The sequence below is a fragment of the Hippocampus guttulatus genome, chromosome 15 (assembly GCF_054856545.1).
Source record: "Hippocampus guttulatus isolate MCC_2025c chromosome 15, RoL_Hgut_1.0, whole genome shotgun sequence".
NCBI classification, from domain to species: domain Eukaryota; kingdom Metazoa; phylum Chordata; class Actinopteri; order Syngnathiformes; family Syngnathidae; genus Hippocampus; species Hippocampus guttulatus.
The window spans coordinates 16,537,462-16,557,883 of NC_141275.1; the positions used below are offsets into that span (position 1 = coordinate 16,537,462).

A 20,422-nucleotide genomic window follows, 5' to 3' on the forward strand; every position below is an offset into this window, starting at 1 on the left:
CTGCAGAATTCTGACACATAAAACGCTTATCCCCCCCCCCCATTTGAAACCTCCGTCCAATATTTTTCTCTAAAAATGTACTTTTCTGTAAAGCAATGCAGATTTTGAGGAGAGAACTTAGGATATAATTGAGAAGACAAAAAACATTTTGATGGGGGAGGGGAGAATCTGGTTTGTCAAAAAAAAAGACCCCATTTTTCAACCGTTGGAAAAATCCACTTTTTATTCAATTCGCCTCATCCTTATTTTTTTTTTTTATGTCCACCTTTTTCTCCAAAGTAACTCCCAAAAGTGAGCTTTTCTTTTTTCGAACCGGTCTTTGCGTCGAGAGAGGAGGCTCCAAAAGCAGGCGCCGCGTCGTCTTCATTGAGAGGAAGACGAGCCGAGCGCACGCGGCGGCGCTCAGTGAAAGACGGTCTGCCTCCAGCGTTTGTCGGGGGTGAAAGGCCACAGACAGTCGCAGACGGCGGAGGCGAACGCTCGCGGCTCCACGCCGAGGCCCAGCACCTCCAGACGGGAACAGTCCAAGCGAGGGTTGAGCGGGCGCGCGGCAGCGGCCGCCCCCGCCGGCTGCTCCGTCAGCTGCCGGCGGGGTGGACGGCGGCGAGAAAAACAACAACAACAAAAAAACTCAGAACCCAACACGGCTGCCCTGCTCAGGGTGCGAGCGACCGATCGCGTGATGTGCGCATACCGGGACCAGATGATCGGACGGAAGGTTGAAGGCCCGGGCCATGGCGAGCGCCATCTCGTATTTGGTCATCTGCTCCTTAGCGGAGTAATGGAAGATTCCTCGGATGGAATCGTCCTACGCACACAAACCGCCACGAACAGTCACAAGATTGATCGCAACAATCATCCCCGAGCGCCGCGGGCACGGCTGGACGCGCGATGCCCACGTCCGACAATTGGGAAGAACGATTGAGAAGGTAGCGCAGGGCCGGCTGTCGAGAGCCACCTCAAAACAAAATGTCCGACCTTCCCATATCGAAATAAGAGGAGGACCGCCATTTCAAAACAGAAAGCGGATCGATATTGAGGCGGAGAGTCCGAAAACTGTCCTTGAGTGGCACAGATTGAGGAGCGGGAGGGCATACCCGAGAGGCGGCGCGGCAGATGTTCCAGCACACGGCGGCGACGTCTCGCGTGTGCGTGGGGAAGCGCTGCTGGCAGTGGTCGAGGGCGCAGGTCTCGCCCGCCGTCGCCCCCCGCAGGACTTTGGGCCACAGCGCCGTCACGGCGCTCTCGCACACCGACTCCACCTCGCCGAACAGGACGGGAACGCGCAGAACCGCCGAGCCTGCCGGACGAGAGGCGAGCGCGTTGGCCCCCCCGCCTGACGGACGAGAGGCGCGGATGTCGGCCGGCGGCCCGACGGGGCGTGGGACTGACGTGCGCAGTGTCGCAGCGTTTGGCGCTCTCCTTCCATCTTGCTGCGTCCGTAGGCGTTGACGGGGCTCGGCGCGTCGTCTTGGCCGTAAGGCGGACGCCGGCCGTCGAACACGTAGTCGCTGCTCATGTACAGGAGGAAGGCGCCGCAACACGCTAAACAAAAGATGGGCCCCGTCACAAAACATCACGCGTCTCGAGCGCGCCGCGTGGCCGACTCACCGGCCTCCCTGGCGAGGATGGCGGTGGCGTGCACGTTGATGTTTTCCGCCGCCTCCGGGTGGCGCTCCACCACGTCCGGGCGACGCTCCGCCGCGCAGTGGACCACCGCGTGAGGCTGTGCCACGCACGCACGCACACACGCACTCACGCTGCATCAAGCTGGTATCGTCGTACCAAAGGTTGCTTTCTTTTATTTCTTTATTTTGAACTTCAAGCCCAAAAGTTGCGCGAGCTGCTCCGTTACCTTGCACTGACTCATGAGCGTCTTGACGGCATCCTCATCGGTGAGGTCGCAGCGGAGGAGCCACGGGCCGGCCCTGCGGTACGCCGTCCCCATCACGGCGCAGCCGCGCTTCTGGAACTCCTTGAGGACAGCCCGGCCCAGGAGACCGCTGGCCCCCGTCACCAGGACGCGGCGCCCCCCCGCCGCGGGGTCCTCCTGCTGCGAAAAACGCATTGCGATGGCTCAGACTAGACCTCAAGCCTTTGAGCAATTTAAGTGCAAAAAAGATAGCCGATAAAATACACGTCTCACGCATTTCGTCCCCCCCATCATGAAAATGAGGTCACTGTGATGGCCTACTTTCCTATCCCATTGTGATTTTTGTAAGCGCCGAATTTGGCCGGTGACCTCATTAGCGAACGAATAAGAAATCATGAACAGAACTGTTTGTGTTGACAGAGACGAGTCTTTTGAAAATAGGATGAAGATGAAGAAAGCTTGAAACTTGGCCAACATCGAGACGTCGGCCAGAAATGGCAGCAGGGATTTTCACACGGTCCCAGCTTGCTCTATATTTGTCACAGCAAAATGGCACCCACGTGGCTGGGGTACTCTTGAAACGACCAATCAACGAATCTTTGAAATGTTACGCACGTCTTCTGTCATTGCTTCAGAGTTTACCTGCAGCAGCTTCACGTGCCCCGGCCTGAAGTCAATCGTCAAGTGGTTCATATTTGTTGTCGAATACTATTTATATCACTTCCAGAGATGATCAAATGGCAACATTTGCGTTTATTCTCCGATTAGCAAGGCGCCGACTTCACCTGCGCGCCACTTCCGGGTTGGAGGATCAGCTAACTGCCGTAAAACGGACGCCTAGGTGGTAAAACGCTTTACGACAGAGACGCTTCCCCCCGCCGCGCCCCCTTCAAAACAAACAAAAAAATAAATCAACTCGTTTGCGGGCACACTTTCAGCATTTGCAAGTACTATCTTAGCCAAGCAGTTATGGCGTCTTACAAATAAATAAGAATAAGAATTGAAAATGAACGTAATAATTCACCTCAAGTTGTTCCGATTCAAATCCTGGCATCTGTCCCGACAGCGGTTAGCGACACCGGAAGGCCCAGTAGAAGCAACCAGAACTCAGTATGAGTCCAGTTGGGGGGGGGAACCCGCGGGCTTAAAACGAAAGTCACATCTCAACTACAACACACAAACGCCGCCGTATTTCTTCGTTGGCATTATTGGTTCAATTCTTCACGAATCGTCTCACGACCGCCGCCAGCAGGCGACAAACGAAAACGGATACAGTATATTTTTACTGGTTGCGAATTTTGACAAAATCCAATTTCTCTAACTTAGTAACAGTTTCACTTCGTGTTAAATCGAGAAAAACATATCGGAGACATTATTTGAGGTAGTGTTTTGTTTAGCACCAAACTGATGGAAAACACCACACGTGGATTAATATTGAATAACAATGCACAATTTAGGTTAAAAAGGGGTTTGGTTAAAAAAAATAATGCTTACATTATCTGTTGAAAGGGGAGAAAAATCTCGATTTGGGTTGAGATTTAAACAACAAACCCATTTATATGAAGTAGAGGCCCCCCAAAAAGTAATGAACATACTCAACGCTTTTCAAAACATAAGTGACAGAAACATTCGATTAACTTGTATTAGTAAAATGTAGTAAAATGCACATATTTCACAGTATAAATCTGTCTTTTCAAGACCAAAAAATGACAAGGGTGATACAGAGGCTTCAGAAACTCGAGTATCACATGACACAGCGGGCGTCATGAAAGTAGGTTTTCACACCATTTTTTTTTTTCTAAAAATGAATGAAGGTCTGGTGAGAAGGAAAATACGCCTCCACGTCTCCTTGGCTGTGAGCGCGCGGCACAAAAATCCAAACACACCACGCACACGTACGCAAACACGAGTTACACTTGGGTGGACAAGTCCGCGTCTTCCTGTCCAAGTTGCGGCGCCACCTCCCCTTCGGAGGGCGAATCTCGGCCGGAGCTCCACCCCTCGAAGGTCGGACTAATGGGGAGTCTTCTGAGCCAGCGGGCGCGGCGCACCACAGCCATGCCCGCGGGAAAGTCGTAGGAGGGCGACGAGAGCGCCGAGGACGTCAAAGCGCTCCACTGCAGCAGCCCGCGCTCCTCCCTCGAGCCTGAACACAAAAGCCGTCGGCACGGTCACGCCCAAGCGTCGCGTCGCGGCGACGACGACGGGGCCGACCTGGTACGGTGTTGTCCAGGCAGAAGGCCAGGAAGCCGCCGACAAACATCTCGGTGGACAGCAGAACCGTCAGGATCTGATTGAGCTCCTCCACACCTGCGAGCGCACGACAGCCGGTGAGCGGCACGCGAGCGGCCGCGCGGGCGGGCGGCGCGCACGCACCCGTCTCGATGCATTTGGGGTGCGCGTCCAGGTAGGCGGGCAGCGTGAGCCCGAAGAACATGGAGAAGCCCAGCACAAAGAGATTCCGGGATGAGTTGAGGTCCACCAGCTGCAGGTTGGACAGGCCCACCGCCGTGATCATGCCTGACGCGAATCAACAAAAGGTCTTTTCCAAAAGGTCCGGTCAAAAAGCCCGAGCGACATCGGGACCAATCCTCCAGATTAGGCGACCTGAAGTCGAAACCCCCATGGCATCGCGGCCAATTCCGAGGCAAGGACGGCGACCGGCCACGCGACAAAACGGCAGAGTGACTGTGAGCGAAGGTGAGGGGGACTCTCACCGAAGAGCGTGCAGAACATTCCCCCCAGGATGGGATCCGGCAGCGACGCGAACAGAGCCGTGAACTTTCCCACGCAGCCCAGCAGCAACATGATGGCGGCGCCGTACTGAACCACGCGCCGGCTGCCCACCTGCCACGACAGTCAACCAAAACCAACGCCGTCACTACGACCGCAAGTGAAAAAATAAACCCGCGGAGGAAAAAAAAAGAAAAGAAAAAGCCTCCGGCAAACCACGCTGAGAAAACCACATGAAACGGGAGTGAAAATGTGGGAGGCTGCTGCTGTTGATCAAAACGGTGTGTCCTAACCCGAGCGGATATTCCATGAATTGCACCAAATTAAAAATATTCATTCCGTGTCTTTTATGCATTTTTTCACTTTGAAATGATCCCGCGGGCCTGATCCGGCTTGCGGGTCGCATGTTTGACACCACCGATTTAAACGTGGACAGCTGCAGGCGTCGCACAAATCACGGATTCATGTTAGTTTTGACAATGTTTTTTTTTTGTTTTTTTGCACAAGTCTGGTAGCGCCCTCTCGTGGAGCTGGCGAGAAGACTCATTTTCAGCCCCACCGCAGCGAGTACCTTGGTGATGGCGAGCACGCCAATGTTGGGGCTGGAGGACGTGGATCCATTCCCGGTGCCCAGGAGTCCGGCAATGATGCAGCACACGCCCTCCGTGAAGATTCCTCTGCGGGAAGGAAGGAAGGAAGGAAGATAGGAAGGAAGGGCCGGACGTCCGCGCCGGCGCGCTCCAAGGCTTGAAGCTGCCGTCTCACCTGTTGATGGCGTGCACCGGCGGCGGCGACGCCCCCGCCAGGCGAGCGCAGGCGTAGTAGTCGCCGATGGACTCCACGATGCCCGCCAGGGTAGCGCTGAACATGCCCAGCACCCCCGCCAGCGTCACCGTCGGCACCCCCCACTGGCCTGGAGGAGCGGCGCATTGTCACGCGTTAGCAAATAAAATGGGAGTTGCCCTCAAACGCTTCACCGACGTCGGTCACGTGTTTCGGTTAATTAATGGGGGCTAGCGTAGCGGTCCGGCACGGCCATGACGAGCGGCGATTGATCTCACAGGGGTAAGGCACCCTGAACCAGGGGGCAGAGGTCATGATGTCCCCGCGGGCGTCGGTGCGCGCCTTGTGGCCGTAGCGTCGCGGGTCGCTGGGCAGAAGGTCGCCGAGGGTGAAGACGTAACACAGCAGCCACACCAGCACGATGGCCAGGATGATCTGAGCGCAAAACAAGCACGCGTGGGAAAGGCGGCGGCGGCGACGGCGACGGCGAACGCTCGCGGCCGGGCCGAGTCGTCCTTTACGGGGAACATCTTGAAGACGTGGACCCGGCTCAGCCGCAGCCCTTTCTTCCTGCTCCAGATGGGAAACGGGAGCGAGGTGGTCCGCAGGTACTGAGCGAACAGCACGATCAGGAGGATGCACCTGGACGGCCGCAAACACGCCGGTCAGCAGCGGCGCGGGCGCAAAGCGGGCGGGCAGGCGGACGGACGGCTCTCACAGCGCCGAGAAGCCCCAGTGCGATCCGGCCCGCTCGCCGGCCGTGGTGAAGACGGACAGGCCGATGAGCGACACGGTGGGCGTGACGGTCAGCGGCCCGATGTACTCCAGCAGGATGCCCGGCAGCCCCAGCAGACCCACGGCCACCTCCACCGTGCTCGACACCATGATGGCGCCCTGGATCTGCCGCGCGCACGCACGCGAGCGTTCGCGTCAATCGCTCCCGAAAAGCCGGGACGGACGGAGGGACGGACGGACCTCTCTGATGCGAGGCTGCCAAACGTGCGACGTGTCCAGCGGAAGAGTCCAGTTGCCGTAAATCTCCTCTGTCAACAGGACGCACACACACAAAAAGGTGAGCGAGCGCAGAGATCGCCCGCGCACGCCAAGACAGGCGGCGCGGTTTGCGCTCACCCTGGCTGGGGCAGGCCCATCGCTCCAAGCCCAGGATGGCCTGCGCGGGGATGAGGAAGGCCAGCGCGGAGGCTTGAAAGAGAGGAAGTCTGCACAACAACGGCGACGATTAACCAGCGAGATTCCCGCCGGCCGGGGGCTTCCCGGAAAATATCGCCGACTTCTTTGGAATGCGGGGGCCAACCGCCGGCGCTCACCTGACTCCCACGGTGGTCTGGATGAGCGTGGTGATTCCGACGGTGGTGAAGATGGTCCCGATGAGCTGGCTGATGGTGTTCTGGTCCCGGCCCACGCACATGGCCTCGGCCAGCAAGAAGGGGACGGCGACGGTGCCGCTGAAGCAGGTCAGGTAGTGCTGCACGCAGGGGAGGGCTCAGACGGCGCTTGGCCACGCCCGCGGCCGCGCCCGCGCCCGCGGCGCACCTTTGCGGCCTACCTGCAGGCCGAGCAGGATGCACAAGTACCAAGGCGGGACGTCCTCAATGGTGTAAATCATGTCCGAGGCCAACTTCTGCTCTCCTATGGGCTCTTTGGTCGTCTCGCGGCCGCGCCCCCTCGGGACGTCGTCCCGACACTGCGCATAACAAACGTCCCGTTTCTGCCGGTCATTTCCACTCCCGCCACGCGCCAAATATTTTCTTGAAATCTGCGCGGATGCACTTGTGACGGTGACCCCGGTCAAGCGTCACCTGACCCCGCAGTTCACGACGAGCGCCTCTAGAGGGCGGCCTGTAGACGGGTGAACCGCCTTTGAACTCCCTCCATCAACGCGGTGCCGCCGCGCTTTCGTTTGGGTCACGCGAGCGCCGAGGTTGTTCATCCACAGCGGCGGCGAGAGACTAAGTGGTCCGGCGCATCTTATCAGATCTTTCTCCGACATGAACGCGACTCAACTCAAGTGTACTTCTTGAGCACTTGAAATCAACCAGCGTGCTGTACGTGGAGCAAATATCAGATGCGCAAGCCACGGCAAACGGAGGTCAATCTGCCCCGCTTGTTGCAAAATGTTTTTGCATTTGCGACGCTCGAAAAGCAAATATTTGGACTTTGGACTCCTTCCTCGGTCCAAGTGGCCTTGTCGCTTGTTTCAGCCCGAGCAGGCGATGACACGGAGGGGGGGGCATTTCGAAACAGTAAGCCGTGCCTTCGTTCTTTTGGAGTCGGCCAGTCCTCCCTCAAGTGTCTCCGGTTGGTCCAAAACGCTGCTGCTCCCCTCCAAACTGAACCTCGCGAGGGGAGCGCAAAACCTCAACCCGGACGGCTAAGCTGTCGTTTTTCCGGTCGAGCTTTTTTTCTTTCCACTTTTACTTTCACTTGACAACAATACGGGAACAGGATTTAATAGCACAAAAGTCGAGCTAATGCTAGCAAGATGCTCAACACGTGAAAGGCAAGATGATTTCTTTTTTTTTCCATCCCGGCTTCGTATTACGAGGACTGTGTAAGATTGTAAAACACGTGAAGTCATTTGCACGGAGTTTTATCAAAACGGGTATTCCACGAAATTCTTTTTGTGCTCGAGTCCATTTTATCGTCTGTATTTTCACTTACTTTTAAGTACAGGAGTGGACTGAGTTTTTCCACTATTCTGCTCCCTCGGCCGCCTCCTTCAAGTTTGTGTGAATACTTTTTTTTTGATAGTTTCCACTTAAGATCAATAATGCCCTTTACCTTGCAGTCGTCTTGACCAGCAGCCATGTTGATGCGGGAAAGAAACAAAAGCGTCGCGCGTCTCGGCCCGGCTCAGGCTAAACAATCGAGCCATAATCTTGGTGGACTTTCACCTGAAAAACACAAAGCGATAAATCAATTACTTTACGAGCGTCACCTCATCAATGATTACACTATTAGCCATTAGGCCGCTGCACGCGTTCACGTTTTCAAGAGGTCACCAAAGCCGCTTCCGTAATCGCGCCGACGCAGGCCTGGGAAAGGCGGCCGGCCTCTTTCGGCATCCCCCAATAAAAATCGGACGAAAATGACAAAGACATCGGTCCAAACCCGTTGTGCTTTTTGTTTCGCATCCATTTTGTGATTTGCTAAAATATTTTTTTTTGGGGGGGGGGGGGGGGGGGGTTGTGAGCTGTCGTTTGCTTGCCTCTTTGGGTTCTTGAGACGAGTGCGCTTCAAACCACGGCCGCCAGATGGCGCGAGCGAAGCGAGCGGTACATCCATTCAAGTCGGGTGATCCAAAACGTTGCGGTGAGCTGTGCTGAATGGTGCGGACTCGTCCAACTGCAGCCGGTCAAGCAAATCCTCCAAGTCGGCGGTGTTTACGATGACAGCGCCGCCTGGCGTCTGTCCACCGACTCAAGCGAGTCCCCCCGTGCTTCCGGTGAATCCGGAAACTGGAGTCGGCAAATGCACTCGTCTTGAGTCTGTGGACCGAATCGTCTCAGGTCCCGAGCGGGTCAGCCAAAGGATCGGACTGAGATGTGAGATGCACTCCCCCCCCCCCCCCCACATTGTTGACACCAACCAAAGTGACGACCGTACTCATCTGTCGAAAGTAATGATGCCGAATGGATATTTGATGAGTGACATCCCACTGGCGCCTTTTAGCAGCAGAAACTGGATTCACGAATCAATCACACGCGACACCACGTGCAATATTTTATTGCCTTGCGATGAGAAGCTAACGTGACGAAGAAGAAGAAGCCGGCGTGCTCCGCTCGACGAGCGTCCCGGACCAAAGGCGCGGCGACGTCGGCGATCGGCTCCATAAATAAGACTCATTCGCTTTTGATTCGGCGCGGGCGGGCCGATGGCGGCGGCGGCGGCGCAGACGACGTCAGCAGCTCTTCAGGGAGGCGGAACTGGAACGACAGAGACGTCACATGATGTCACCACAAACTCTGACGTGAGGCCGCCGCCGCCGATCGGATGGCGGATGGAAAAGCGTCGCGGCACGCACTCGGCTCGTGTTTGAAACCGGAGTCGCCTTGCGCCAAAGTGCAACTGCGGCCGGCAACGTGCGGCTCGCGGGTTTTTTTTTTTTTTTGCGTCTTGGACTTCGCCCGCCTGCTCATGTGGCGCGCCCCCCCCCCTCCCCTCGCAAGTCAAGTGCGCATTACTCGATGAAGGAGAGGGGACCGCGGTCGAAGCGCGACGGGAGCTCTCCGAGCCACCATCCAGCGGCGAAATGTCAAAACCGGACGAGTCCGGTGCGCACAAACGCCTCGTCGACTTAAGTCAAGCTGTCAAAGCGTTTGAGAAGCGGCCACTTCCAGGGGAGGAGATAAAAAAATAATAAAAATAAAAACATTCCACGCACTCGTGGAACAAACTACTGGTAGTTTGCCTTTTGCCCCCCCCCCCCCAATATGGGACACGACGAATACAACAAGTATGAGTACGAGCAGCAAGCAGTTGACCAACAAGTGCACTTGGATCTCGCTTCGAACAGGGAGGTGCTCCCTCGGGGCTTGTTGGACTCGCGCACAGAAAAGCGGATCGCCGAGTCGCCAACTGCGGCCGGCAACGTGCGGCTCGCGGGTTTTTTTTTTTTTGTGCGTCTTGGACTTCGCCCGCCTGCTCATGTGGCGATGCCAACATGGCAGTATTTTCCCACTCTGCTTGCTTCAAAACACTCTGTTTGCAGGTAAGAAAATCCGAGAACAAAGAGGCGGGGTGGGAAAAAGGAGAGAGAGAGAGAGAGAGAGAGCGCGAGGGGGGGGGGGGCGTAGCAGCCTCGAGTCGCGCGGGCGCAGCAACAGCGGAAGAAAAAAAGCTCAAATGACCACAATTCAAAGAGAAGTTTTATTTAAGATTGGAAACATCAGGGAAAAAAAAAAGCATTTACACCAAATCGTTTTTCTTCAGAATCTCTAATCTGCAAACAGACGGGGCGGGAAAAATGAAGAGGCCCAAAGTGGAACAGGAGACAAACAGAGAGGGAAAATACACCACCATCATCATCATCATCATCGTCGTCTGCATTGGGAGGGGGGGGGGGGGGGGGTGAGGCCCTGGATCGAGCGTAAACGACTTGAAGCCCTCACCTCAGGTTAGAGAACAGTTTCACAGTTTTGATCAGTTTTCAGCTTCAGCACAGCATGACCGCCCCCCCCAAAAAAAATAATCCACCTCGCTTGCTTGCTTAGTCCAGTGATTCCCAACAACCGAGGAGCCGTGGCACACGTTAGCATCGGCGAAATGAGTCCATTTCACGTCCAAAACAATAAATAACGCGCAGCAGCGGCAAATGGCCGACTCGTCGCTGCTCATGCGAACCGACGACGACTTGGATCAATTCAACTTTCAGAGTCCTTGTTGAATAGAACATTGTCCAAAATTCTCACAATTTCAACCTCAGCAGTCAATATTGGCAGATTTTTGTCATCCGTCATGAAAGACGGCTGACATTTTTTGGACTTGGACTGATTTGAATAATGGCTTCATCCTTTATTCAAAAACAGGCCAACTGTAGCGGTTGTTTTTTTGTTTTTTTTTCTTGCTCCCGCCGGCCAACCTTCGAAACGGACACAAAACCAAAACTGAAACTGAAAAGAAAACGCCACAAATATGCCAAGGCGCGCCGGCTCCCAAATCGGGGCCGGCGGCGTGATCTTCAGCCGAATCAATCATTTTCTTTTGTTGATTTTACTTTCAGGGTTGTAAAAAGCTAGCGCCTTGGTATCCCTTCGTTGAAAAGGAAAAGCCTCGCCGCCGTAACGCATTGGCCAGATCCGATCGGGGCTCGGTCTCGGCAGACACTTGAACACAACTCGCCCGGATTGGGACCCGCGTGCAGAAAAAGGCGAGCGGCGCGTCTCGGGGGAGGTTGGGAAACACCGGCTTGGCAGAGCCGCTCGTTAAGGCCGCTCGAAATCGGTCTCGCGACACCTGAAGAATCTCGGGGGTGAGAAGCCTCCATCGAAATAAGAAAGTCCCCCCGGAGCAAAGGGGCGGGCGGAGGGGACGGGGGCGGCGGCCCGCGCCACCGCTACGTCTCGAACTGCGTGAGCAGCGCGCGCACTTCGGGCGTCAGCTGCTTGGCAGCGCTGGCGGCCTCGGAGATGGCGCGGCGGTAGGGGCCCTTCCTCTTCCTGTCGAAGCGCGACTGGAAGCTCTCCAGGAAGGGCGAGAGCTGCGACAGCGGCAGGAAGGAAGTGGTGGGCGAGCCGAACCAGGACACGCGCGCCTCCTGCCGGGCCGCCGAGGCGGCGCCGGCCCGCCGCGCCACCGTGATGCCCAGCACTCGCGCCGGCCACCAGGGGAAGCCGTAGATTTTGGCCCACACGATGTCGCCCACGCACACCGTGCGCCCGTCGGGCAGCAGGCTTTTGGACACCGACTTGGAGACCGCCGAGGACGACGACGTCGTCGACGACGAGGAAGAGGACGACGACGTGGAAGACTTGCGACGCCGCTTCGGTTCGCCCCCTTCCTCGTCGCCGACCCGAGGCTCCGCCGAGGGCGGGCGGGGGGCCGCCGAGGACGGCGGCTCCACGCTCTCCGAAAGGCCGCGGTGCGGGAGGGGGCAAGGGGGCGGCGGAGGAGGAGGAGGAGCCTCCGCGCCGGCGCAAAAAGAAGGGGGCGGCGCGGGACCGGGGGCGAGGCGCGGCGCGGGGCTCGGGCTGGCCGAGCGAGCGCCGTGTTTGGGGGGCGAGGAAGAGGAAGAGGGGGGGGGGGCCTGAGCGTCGTCGGTACGATACCTTTGGGGTTTGAGGCGCATCCGAGGCGGCAGCGCCGCGTGCGAGGCGCCGAGGTGCTGCAGGCGGCGGGTGAAGTGGACCTTCTGGTTCCGGTTGTGATTCTGCAGGGCCGCCGCACGCGTCAAGGCCTTGCCGCCGCCGCCCTCTCTGTCCTGGTTCTCCCCGAGCGGCGGCGGCGGCGGAGGCTGCGAGTTCCGCGGCAGTTTCTTGGCGCAATCCGCCGAGGTTCCCTTGACCAGAACCTTCTTGGAGTTCAGCTTCAGGCGGATGGAGGAGGACGAGGAGGACACGGCCCGCAGGACGCGGCGCGAGGACGCGGACGCGGCGGCCGACACGCGGATCCCCGACGGGGGGCGTCTGTCGCCGCGACCGCTTTTGTCGTCGTTCCTCAGTCGCTTGACCTCCGCGGACACGGGCCCCTCCGCCGCCCTCCGCCGCCGCGAGGCCTCCTCCCCCCTCAGGTCCACGGGGCCCGGCCGCCGCCCGGCCGTGGCCGCCGCGCCCTTGCACTTGTCGCACAGCACCTGGCGGGGGCGCAGCTTGATGGCGTTCATGATGGAGGTGGGCTCCTCGCAGCGGTAACGGCGCTTGGGCCTTTTGATCTTGCGGGGCGGCGGCTGAGGTAACGCCTGGTTGTAGGTGTCCCGGATGAAGAGCGGGGGCGGGTACGGCGCCCCCTCCTGGAACAGCGGGGGCGGCTTGGCGCTCCACGGGCAAGGCGGCGGCGAGTCCTTCTCTGTGGGCGCTTCCTGCTTTTGGGGCGCGGGGGCGGCGGCTTCCGCGGGGATCGCCGCCCTCTGAGGTGGACTCTGGTCTTGGCGTCGGGGAAACGGCGTGACGGGAATCCCGTAGGGTCCGAACCTGAGCAAAGGGAAGGAGAACCTTACAGACTCGCATGGGACGACCCGTCCAGACAACACGCGCCGTTTCCCCGAGCGTGGCTCATTTGCCACAAAGAAAAGATTCGTGGATTGGCCCGGTTGGAAGGTGGCACCGGTGGCCACATCTCGCCCGCCTTTTCGACTTCATGGAGCTCGTCAAGAAAGCAGCCGCGTGAGCCTTACCTTTTGGAAACGTCCATGAGAACCCCGGAGAAGAGCTTCTCGCCCACCCGGAAGGACACGACCAGCGCGTCATCGATGACGTGGTCCAAAGAGACCCGCACCTCGGAGCCGAGGCTGAGGGTCAGGTCCTGAACGCAGGCGCCGAGCCGCGGAGCGCAAGGACCCGTCTCGGCTTCGGCCGAGGCTTCGGCCGGCTTGCCGTCCGGCTGCGGCGACACGCCACCCGCGCACGTCTCCTCGGGCTCCGGATCCCCTTCCCGTCCGGCGTCGTGGCTAGCGGCGGGCCTTCGCTCCGGTTGGACCGAAGCCGCGTAGCCTCGGTCCCGGCCCGCGGCGTTCGTGGTCGGTTCCGCCGGTTCCGCCAGCGAAAGGCCGGCCTCGGCTCCGGGCGGGGGCCGGGCGGCCGGGAAGGAGTGCAGGAAGACGGCGGAGGAGGTGGGCTTGGGCTGCGCGAGGATGCTTCGGTACGCCGCCTGCGCCGAGCCGTTCCGCGCCGCTTCCCCGGGAGAGACGCCGGCTCCGCGGTCGTGGACGAGCGGGTCGCTGGCGGCCTCACCTTGGACTTTTCCCACCGCGGGCTCCGGCTGCGGCTGCGGCTCCGGCCTGACATGGCGGCGGTCCTCCCCGTTGCCGGAGTCTCCCGAGCGAGGCCGATACAACTCCGCGGCCGGCTCGTGCTCCGGCAATCTCTCGGGGTCCTGGGAGACCTGCATGCGCCCCGGGCCGCTGGGGCCCGATTCCGGTGAGCCGTCGTCGGTCGTCGCCGTTGTGCGAATCGCCGCAGCTCCTGGCTCGGTGGCCGCGGCCGCCATTTTCTTCCGCTATGCGAGCGAGCGCGCGTCGCCGCGCCCGCCCCTCCTGTACAAAGGTTCAGAGAATCGGAGGCCCGCGATTGGCCGACGATGTCGTCGGTCAAACGAAAGCCCAAGGAACCGATGCGCTCCGATTCGTCTGAGATGCGGAAGTGGAATGACGTCACCGAAGTGGCCTCGTCTGAGACGCGAAACAAAAACATCGGCCAGCATCCCGTTGATGAGCAGAAAAAAAGTGACTCGAGCAGACTTTCACAACATACACTTTTTTTTCATTCCTCAAGAAAACAAATAAGAAATGACAAGAAGAAAAGATGTGACGGCAAGACATGAGCAGTTGAGAATTATTCACGTCACTCGAATGAAACATGAATAAATTTCTGCATTGGCTCAAAATTTAAAGGCACGACATTGGATTTCAAGTGTTCATTTGTGGACCCAAACTCTTAGTTCACGTGTACATTGATTCATTAACTCCAAGCCTTTGGGTCAGTTTTAAAAGCTAACTTTACCGAATGAGTTCAAATTTGGACTCCACCGCAACTTATTTCACGCGTTTCTTGCAAACAAATGTCGACACACAAGATTAGGATTGTCGTACGGTTGAAAATGAAACACGACACCGTTGCCGCCTTCTTCACACATCGGTCAGGCCTCAAATCAATCATTGATTAATTCAGATTAACGAAAGCCGCGTGCGACCGCGTTACAATTACGAATACGATTCAACAAACGAAATGGGGATCGAGCGATCACATCTGCGAAGGATGCGAGCGGCCGTGATGTGATCCGTGATTGGTCAGAGGGCGTTGAGACCGCCGCCTTCAACTTCTTTCACTTGTTTTAAAGACAGCCCCGCTCGTTCATCCTCTGACGGAAGGTCCGTCTTCTTCCGCTTCTGACCGGCGAGGCTTCTTCCGGACCTTCAGAGATACACCTCGGTCAAATCCGAAACAATCGGATCGTGTGGAAATGAGACCCGTTTGAAAAAGCCAGCCAACGTACCGGGAGGCTTTTTGTGTCGCGGCGCTTCACAACTTGTAAGAATTTCCGAGGCTACCGTCCTACGAGTCGTTTCACCACTTCAAAAACAAAGTTGGCGGCATCGTACTGGAATTGAGGGTGAGATTTCAGGACACGCTGTCCTATGCCACGCTAGATGCCAACATTAAGAGGACGACGTTCGGGTCGACGTGCGCCTGTCACGTTACCTCCTAATGTTAGCCCTCAAAGTTCCATCTCTCATTCGCCCGAAAGCGGACCAACGTCAGCTTCCGATGTTCGAGTCTTTTCTTTTTTTCGCTACCGAGCTTAGCGACCCAAGTTGTGACGAGGCGTCATCGAAGCGCTTCGCGGCCGCGCGACGCGGTAACGGTCGGAAGCCGGCGTTCCGATTCGCGTGAACCCGGACGGCGCTCGGACGGAGCCTCCCGTCGTTGGCGTTCGCCGCTCGGCCCGCTCACCATTTCTCCTCCACGTCCCGGATGGTGTCCGGGAGCGGAACGTTGAGCGTCTCCGGCAGGAAGCAAGCGAAGCCCGAAGCCAGCGCGGCCGCACCCCCGTACACAACGCTGGGCAGGGCGGGGAGCACCTGCGGGGGCCGCGAGACGGCATTGGGGAGGCCGCCCTCGCGACGACGGCCCGACAATTCGACCGTGCGGGTTTACCTCATCCAGGATGAGGACGGCGGGCGCCGCCATGCTGCCCACTCTGGCCATGGTGGACACCAGACCCATCCCCGTTTGCCTGCGGAGCAACCGAGTGCATTCTGTCAACTCCGACGTAAACGGAGCCGAGCATTTGACTGATGAGCGCGCTCTCAAAAAACAGCGATTTGGGGCGATGCGGCTCATCTTTCGACGATGTCGCCCGCCATATATGAAGGGCTCGTCCTCGCGAGCGTGGTTTCGCAGACCGTCCTTCAAAAAGGACGGCGTTCGCGATCCTTCGCTCCTTGCCGACCAACCAATCACGCCACGTGCGCTTATTCCTCGAGCGATGATGTCATACCTGACGACGGTCGGGTAAAGTTCTCCGGTGTACAAGTAGACGGTGGTGAAGGACGCCGAGGTGAAGGCCTTGCCCAGACACGCCAGCGTAGTTCTGATGGCCTGCATGTCTGACGGAAGAACACCAAGTGCGCATTTGGAAAAGCGGACGCTTGCCTGTGAATCTGCAAAGTCCCTTGAAAAAAAAGCAACCCCCCCCCCCCGTTTCCCCTCCCCCTAAAAGAAATAAGTACATACTGTACATCCATTTTTTTTGTAATTGTGTGTTTTGCCTTACCCGCGGGGACAAAGATGTTGGCGAAGATGCTGAGGGCAGACATGAGGAGGCACAAGGCCTGCGTCGCCCTCCTCCCGAGGAAGCTGAGCATCCCCAGAGCCACGAACTTGGAGGGAAAATCCACCGCTCCAAAGATGAGCTGCATCACGTAAATACTCACCTGCGCCGAGGAACGCCGGCTCTTAGCTCAGCTTAGCCTGCCGTGGCCCCCGCTCGGGCCAAAAAGTTTGCGCGCTCACCCCGAACTTCTGCAGGTCCAGCACCAAACCGTAGTACGCGAAGCTGGTGGAGAACCTAGCAAAGGGACACGGACGGCGGGAGGAAGTCGCGAATCTCGTCTCTTCGAGGAAACGAGGTCAGAGTCGGGTCGGGCGGCGACGGGCCCGGCGCGCCGGGTGCTCCGCGCGAGGCTTCCCGGGGACCCGAGTCAAATGAAGGCGCGCGGGAGGGACGCCCCCGTCTCCCCGAGGGTTCGTGAACGACAAAGGACGCGCCCCCTAGGCACGAACTCAACTAGAGTCTTGGAACGGGAGCCCCGCGCTAACGTTAGCCGCTTCGCTCGGCGAGGCGCGACGGGGCGGTTCGTCCCTCACCAGACGGCGATGAGGCAGACGGAGATGCGTCTCATGCCGGGCGTCCGCAGCAGGTCGTAGGCGGTCGGCATCTTGCGATCGGACTCCAGCTCCTTGCTCATGTGCGAGCGAAGCACCTGCGGGTCACACGTCAGCGCCCGTTGCCGAGCGACGCCGGATCGCCGCGAGGCGTCATTTGCGGCCGCGTGACGGGAAAACCTCCGGCGTCAGCTTGTCCGCCGCTTCGGGTTTTCCGTTGATGCGAGCGACTCTGTGGAGGGTCTTCAAGGCATCCTGGGACCTCCCCTTGAGAACCAGCCAGCGCGGCGACTCCGCCAACCACCTGAGCGGTCACACGTTTGGGTCGGACGGCGAGTTGCGAGGGGGGGGGGGGGGGCAGCCGAGTCAGGAATGAGGACGGACCAGCTGTAGGCAAAGGAGAGGATGTGCGGCGCGCACACCACCAAGTGCAGCTTCCTCCAGTCCCTCAGCCAGTAAGCCAAGCCGGCCAAGAGCAGTTGACCAAAGGTGAAGTAGAAGGAGGTGAGCGTGCCCACCAAAGTCCTGGTCTTGGTCGGGATCCACTCCACCTCTGAGGACAAACGGCAAGAGCGTCGGTCCGGCTGACGGAGCCCACCCGAGACCCCGAGGCGGAAAGCGCTTACTCAGGGAGACGGTGTTGAGGATGATGCCCGACACGGCCATGCCGCTCAGGAAGCGGAAGACGCAGTAGACCCAGTAAGACTGCGACAGGGCGCAGCAGGAGCCCAGGACGCCCAGCTGCAGGTAGGACCAAATCAGGACGGAGCGCCGCCCCCACCTGAGACAAAAACACAGGACCCGACTCGGGGGCGCCCCGGTTCCTCGCCGCGCGCGGGGAGCGGAGGGAGGAGGGGCCGGCCTCTTTGGAGAGAAGCAAAAAGGGGCTCACCTGTCGGACAGGCCGCCGTAGACCACGGCGCCCGCCAAGAGGCCGCCCATGTACACCGTCTGGATCATCTGCTTGAGGGGACGCAGCGAGCACACCAGATCCCACTGAAGATGCACAAGGCGAGACCACGCTCATTGGCGCGCGCGACTCTCGCCGGCGCGTCGTCTTCCCGCTTGGCCGTCTGCCCGCGTCCCCCTGAACCACTTCCAAAGAGCTGGTCCACTTCCGACGGGATCTTTCCAACTCCCGCCGACGCACTTTCAACTCCTCCTGGAAAACCGGGACCCTCCCGACCGGATCGTTGGCAATTCCCGCCGGATCACGAACACGGCCGACGGGGCGCTCGAACTTCCTTCCCCGATGGACCGCGATCGCAGCCGAGCGATCGTCCGAACGCGCTCGCCGACGGCTCCGAGGCGCGGCTCGCTCGCTTGAATTTCCCCGACCGATTTCCGTCTCGGCCGCATCCCCCTTACCTCGGAAACGGTGGTGGCGATGAACTCGGAGCTGTCGAAGGTCCACCCGTCCACGCAGCTTTCAGTCTCCAGGTGACTGGTGTTCACCGAGCTGTTGGCGGTCAGCAGCTGCCACTGCGGCGTCACGTATCTGAAAGCCAGCCGGCGTTTAGCCGGCGTTCAGCCGCCGAGGCGACCGACCTCGACGGGTTGCCGAGCGACCTGCTGCAGCGGTCCAGCCGGGTCCCCGAGGGGTCCGGAGGGATGAAGGCCTTCAACGCGTCTCGCCGGTCCATCTATAACACGACGACGCGGCGTTAGGCGCGCGCCCCCCCCCCCCCGACCGCCTCGGACGCCGATCACCTACGTGCCGCGTGAGGTTCCACAGGCTGTGATTGGTCGACAGCCGGCAGTGGTGGGCGGGCGTTCCGGAGACAAAGTTGTTCAGGAGGTTCTGACTCGCCATCAGCAGGCCCGGGAAACTGATGAGGGTCACGTGGAGCCACTGGTAGCGGCCGAAACCGCCCATCTGACCGGTCGGACACGCCGAGATTTACCGCCGAGATGTCGACTGAAACTTCCCGCCGCGTCATTCAAACTTCTTGCTGCTCGTTTGGACCACGTATGGAGTCGGAGCCAATGGCGCGCCAGCGACTGGTCGGCGGCCCGTGGACAAACGGGGCGGAGGAGTTGCGACGGTGCCGACCTGAGGCGGATCGGGACGCGAGCGTCGGGCCCGCGAGGCCGACGTGCTCGCCGCCTGCCGCTCGGCGCGCCCCTCGCCGATCCACGTTCTCCTTGTAATCCGATTACTCACCTCATCCAGCAGCTCACTGAAGCCCATCCTGACGATGGCGCCGTCCGTTCTTCTTCCCGTCTTCAAATGGACCTGTCAAAAAAAAAGAAAAGTCTCCTGCCACCCGCGCCGCTGAAAGTCGCCATGACGGCGGCGTCGGTCGGCTCTTTCTCACAATTTGCCGGGGGTCTGCTGAGTCGCCTTAACGGATTAAACGTGCGCACGTTCGCAAACAAGTGGATTTGCGTTTGCTTACTGCGCGGCACCAGGACCCGACGGCCGGACGGCGGCGACGCGTCTTCCTTCGGGGGCGCAGACTTTGACACTTTGCGCGCCGCCGTCTTCAACCCCCACCGCAACTCCCGCCCCGAGCCTGACCCCCACCGCATCCCGCCGCGGTGTCTGTTAATGTTCACGTGAGCCTCGCCGGCAGTAACTTCGGCGACACGATGATGAGTCATCGGACATGCCGACAAGCGCAAAACACGCGCGGTCTTGCCGCTCGTTACGAATGTCCGCCAGATCGCCGCCGGACCGTTCCGAGTTCCGAGCGGAGCGCTCAAAGCTCACCGCTGGTCACTGGAACGCAGTAGTTGGATCAGTGCCGGCGCAGAGGTCGCAAAAGCACTCCTCGCAAGATGACGACAACTTTCGGGGAAATGACTCCAAAACTTACTGCCCGGTCATGAAAGCCCCACCCCCCCCCCCCCCCTTCCATAAGAACAACTTCTTGACGGACAATTAAAACTTCCCAACGGTCTTTAAATTTGCGTCAAGGACACTTTCGTAAGAGCGCCGCTCAAATTGAAGGAAGTGGCCACGGTTCTTCTTGGTTCTTGGTGCTTGGATTGTGGCCTAAACCTCACCTAGAAGACCAAAGCATTTCGGAATAGCGAATGCCAACTCGTCTCTTGGAATATTGCTCGTTTGTTAGGACCTGGAAAAATGCATCTTCCATTTTCATGAGCGTGCAAGGGCCGTGGCCAGAAGAGGCGGGGTACACCCTGGACCGGTCGCTAGCCAATCAAACGTCGTCGGAAGGTCCAGCTGCGCCTCGCGCCGCGGCGACCTCCGCTCGGAATTCACCCCCGTGACTCCAAGCAACAAACAAGACGGCGGGCGACCGGTCGCGAGGTCACCAGCTGAAAACACCGCCGAGGGTCTCGTGCGGCGCGGCCGACACGTGTCGGCGAGGTTGAACATTGAACATTGACGGTTGCACAATCGTGAGGACAATGATTGCTAACGCTAGCTGCCGTGAAAACATTTCATGTCACTCATTCACCACCAAACGAAGAAAAGAGAAAGAAAAACGTTGGTGTGCAAGCC

General features: G+C 58.9%; 4 protein-coding genes across 10 annotated transcripts; all 4 read right to left on the reverse strand.

The window, feature by feature from the left end:
- Window positions 1-194: 194 nt before the first annotated feature.
- On the reverse strand, window positions 195-3,084 carry mat2b (methionine adenosyltransferase 2 non-catalytic beta subunit methionine). 5 transcript variants are annotated; one of them, XM_086131815.1, is made up of 8 exons: window positions 2,898-3,072; window positions 2,516-2,760; window positions 1,856-2,050; window positions 1,612-1,726; window positions 1,393-1,545; window positions 1,098-1,300; window positions 695-808; window positions 195-582 (listed from the first exon to the last, which is right to left on the reverse strand). In XM_086131815.1, exons 2-8 carry the CDS (start codon window positions 2,564-2,566, stop codon window positions 403-405), a joined length of 1,011 nt encoding a protein of 336 aa, XP_085987941.1. In that variant the 5' UTR covers window positions 2,567-2,760; window positions 2,898-3,072; the 3' UTR covers window positions 195-402. The 5 variants fall into 5 exon arrangements, with proteins under 5 accessions (XP_085987941.1, XP_085987940.1, XP_085987943.1 ...); XM_086131814.1 differs by having other exon boundaries at window positions 1,856-2,053; window positions 2,898-3,071; XM_086131817.1 differs by lacking the exon at window positions 2,516-2,760 and having other exon boundaries at window positions 2,898-3,084.
- A 402-nt stretch (window positions 3,085-3,486) lies between these two features.
- Window positions 3,487-8,504, reverse strand: slc23a1 (solute carrier family 23 member 1). Its single transcript, XM_086130895.1, has 14 exons — window positions 8,192-8,504; window positions 6,957-7,094; window positions 6,718-6,875; window positions 6,521-6,609; window positions 6,365-6,432; window positions 6,108-6,289; window positions 5,911-6,031; window positions 5,668-5,824; window positions 5,372-5,519; window positions 5,178-5,283; window positions 4,591-4,720; window positions 4,250-4,393; window positions 4,088-4,183; window positions 3,487-4,019 (listed from the first exon to the last, which is right to left on the reverse strand). The coding sequence occupies exons 1-14, from the start codon at window positions 8,216-8,218 to the stop codon at window positions 3,784-3,786; spliced, it is 1,800 nt and encodes a 599-aa protein (XP_085987021.1). The 5' UTR covers window positions 8,219-8,504; the 3' UTR covers window positions 3,487-3,783.
- A 1,761-nt stretch (window positions 8,505-10,265) lies between these two features.
- pwwp2a (PWWP domain containing 2A) lies at window positions 10,266-14,157 on the reverse strand. Its single transcript, XM_086130592.1, has 2 exons — window positions 13,242-14,157; window positions 10,266-13,038 (listed from the first exon to the last, which is right to left on the reverse strand). The coding sequence occupies exons 1-2, from the start codon at window positions 14,051-14,053 to the stop codon at window positions 11,466-11,468; spliced, it is 2,385 nt and encodes a 794-aa protein (XP_085986718.1). The 5' UTR covers window positions 14,054-14,157; the 3' UTR covers window positions 10,266-11,465.
- A 146-nt stretch (window positions 14,158-14,303) lies between these two features.
- oatx (organic anion transporter X) lies at window positions 14,304-19,786 on the reverse strand. 3 transcript variants are annotated; one of them, XM_086130593.1, is made up of 16 exons: window positions 19,269-19,786; window positions 19,115-19,186; window positions 18,665-18,826; window positions 18,520-18,593; window positions 18,319-18,448; window positions 17,843-17,946; window positions 17,577-17,731; window positions 17,335-17,503; window positions 17,131-17,254; window positions 16,933-17,048; window positions 16,579-16,633; window positions 16,340-16,499; window positions 16,064-16,172; window positions 15,721-15,799; window positions 15,517-15,644; window positions 14,304-14,976 (listed from the first exon to the last, which is right to left on the reverse strand). In XM_086130593.1, the coding sequence occupies exons 2-16, from the start codon at window positions 19,139-19,141 to the stop codon at window positions 14,853-14,855; spliced, it is 1,716 nt and encodes a 571-aa protein (XP_085986719.1). In that variant the 5' UTR covers window positions 19,142-19,186; window positions 19,269-19,786; the 3' UTR covers window positions 14,304-14,852. The 3 variants fall into 3 exon arrangements, with proteins under 3 accessions (XP_085986719.1, XP_085986721.1, XP_085986720.1); XM_086130595.1 differs by having other exon boundaries at window positions 19,664-19,778; XM_086130594.1 differs by having other exon boundaries at window positions 19,350-19,440.
- Between the last annotated feature and the right edge of the window lie 636 nt (window positions 19,787-20,422).

Coding starts and splice junctions, on each gene's coding strand:
- oatx (XM_086130593.1), bottom strand. CDS start 19,141: ATGGGCTTCAGTGAGCTGCTGGATGAG. Junction 17,504..17,576: donor CCTCAACACCGTCTCCCTGA/GTAAGCGCTTTC, acceptor GTTTGTCCTCAG/AGGTGGAGTGGATCCCGACC. Junction 17,049..17,130: donor CGGACAAGCTGACGCCGGAG/GTTTTCCCGTCA, acceptor TGTGACCCGCAG/GTGCTTCGCTCGCACATGAG.
- mat2b (XM_086131814.1), bottom strand. CDS start 2,566: ATGAACCACTTGACGATTGACTTCAGGCCGGGGCACGTGAAGCTGCTG. Junction 1,301..1,392: donor AACGCTGCGACACTGCGCAC/GTCAGTCCCACG, acceptor CTCGTCCGGCAG/GCTCGGCGGTTCTGCGCGTT. Junction 809..1,097: donor TCTGCCGCGCCGCCTCTCGG/GTATGCCCTCCC, acceptor TTGTGTGCGTAG/GACGATTCCATCCGAGGAAT.
- pwwp2a (XM_086130592.1), bottom strand. CDS start 14,053: ATGGCGGCCGCGGCCACCGAGCCAGGAGCTGCGGCGATTCGCACAACG. Junction 13,039..13,241: donor CTCATGGACGTTTCCAAAAG/GTAAGGCTCACG, acceptor CCCTTTGCTCAG/GTTCGGACCCTACGGGATTC.
- slc23a1 (XM_086130895.1), bottom strand. CDS start 8,218: ATGGCTGCTGGTCAAGACGACTGCAAG. Junction 6,610..6,717: donor CAGACCACCGTGGGAGTCAG/GTGAGCGCCGGC, acceptor GTTGTTGTGCAG/ACTTCCTCTCTTTCAAGCCT. Junction 4,394..4,590: donor AATGTTCTGCACGCTCTTCG/GTGAGAGTCCCC, acceptor GATTCGCGTCAG/GCATGATCACGGCGGTGGGC.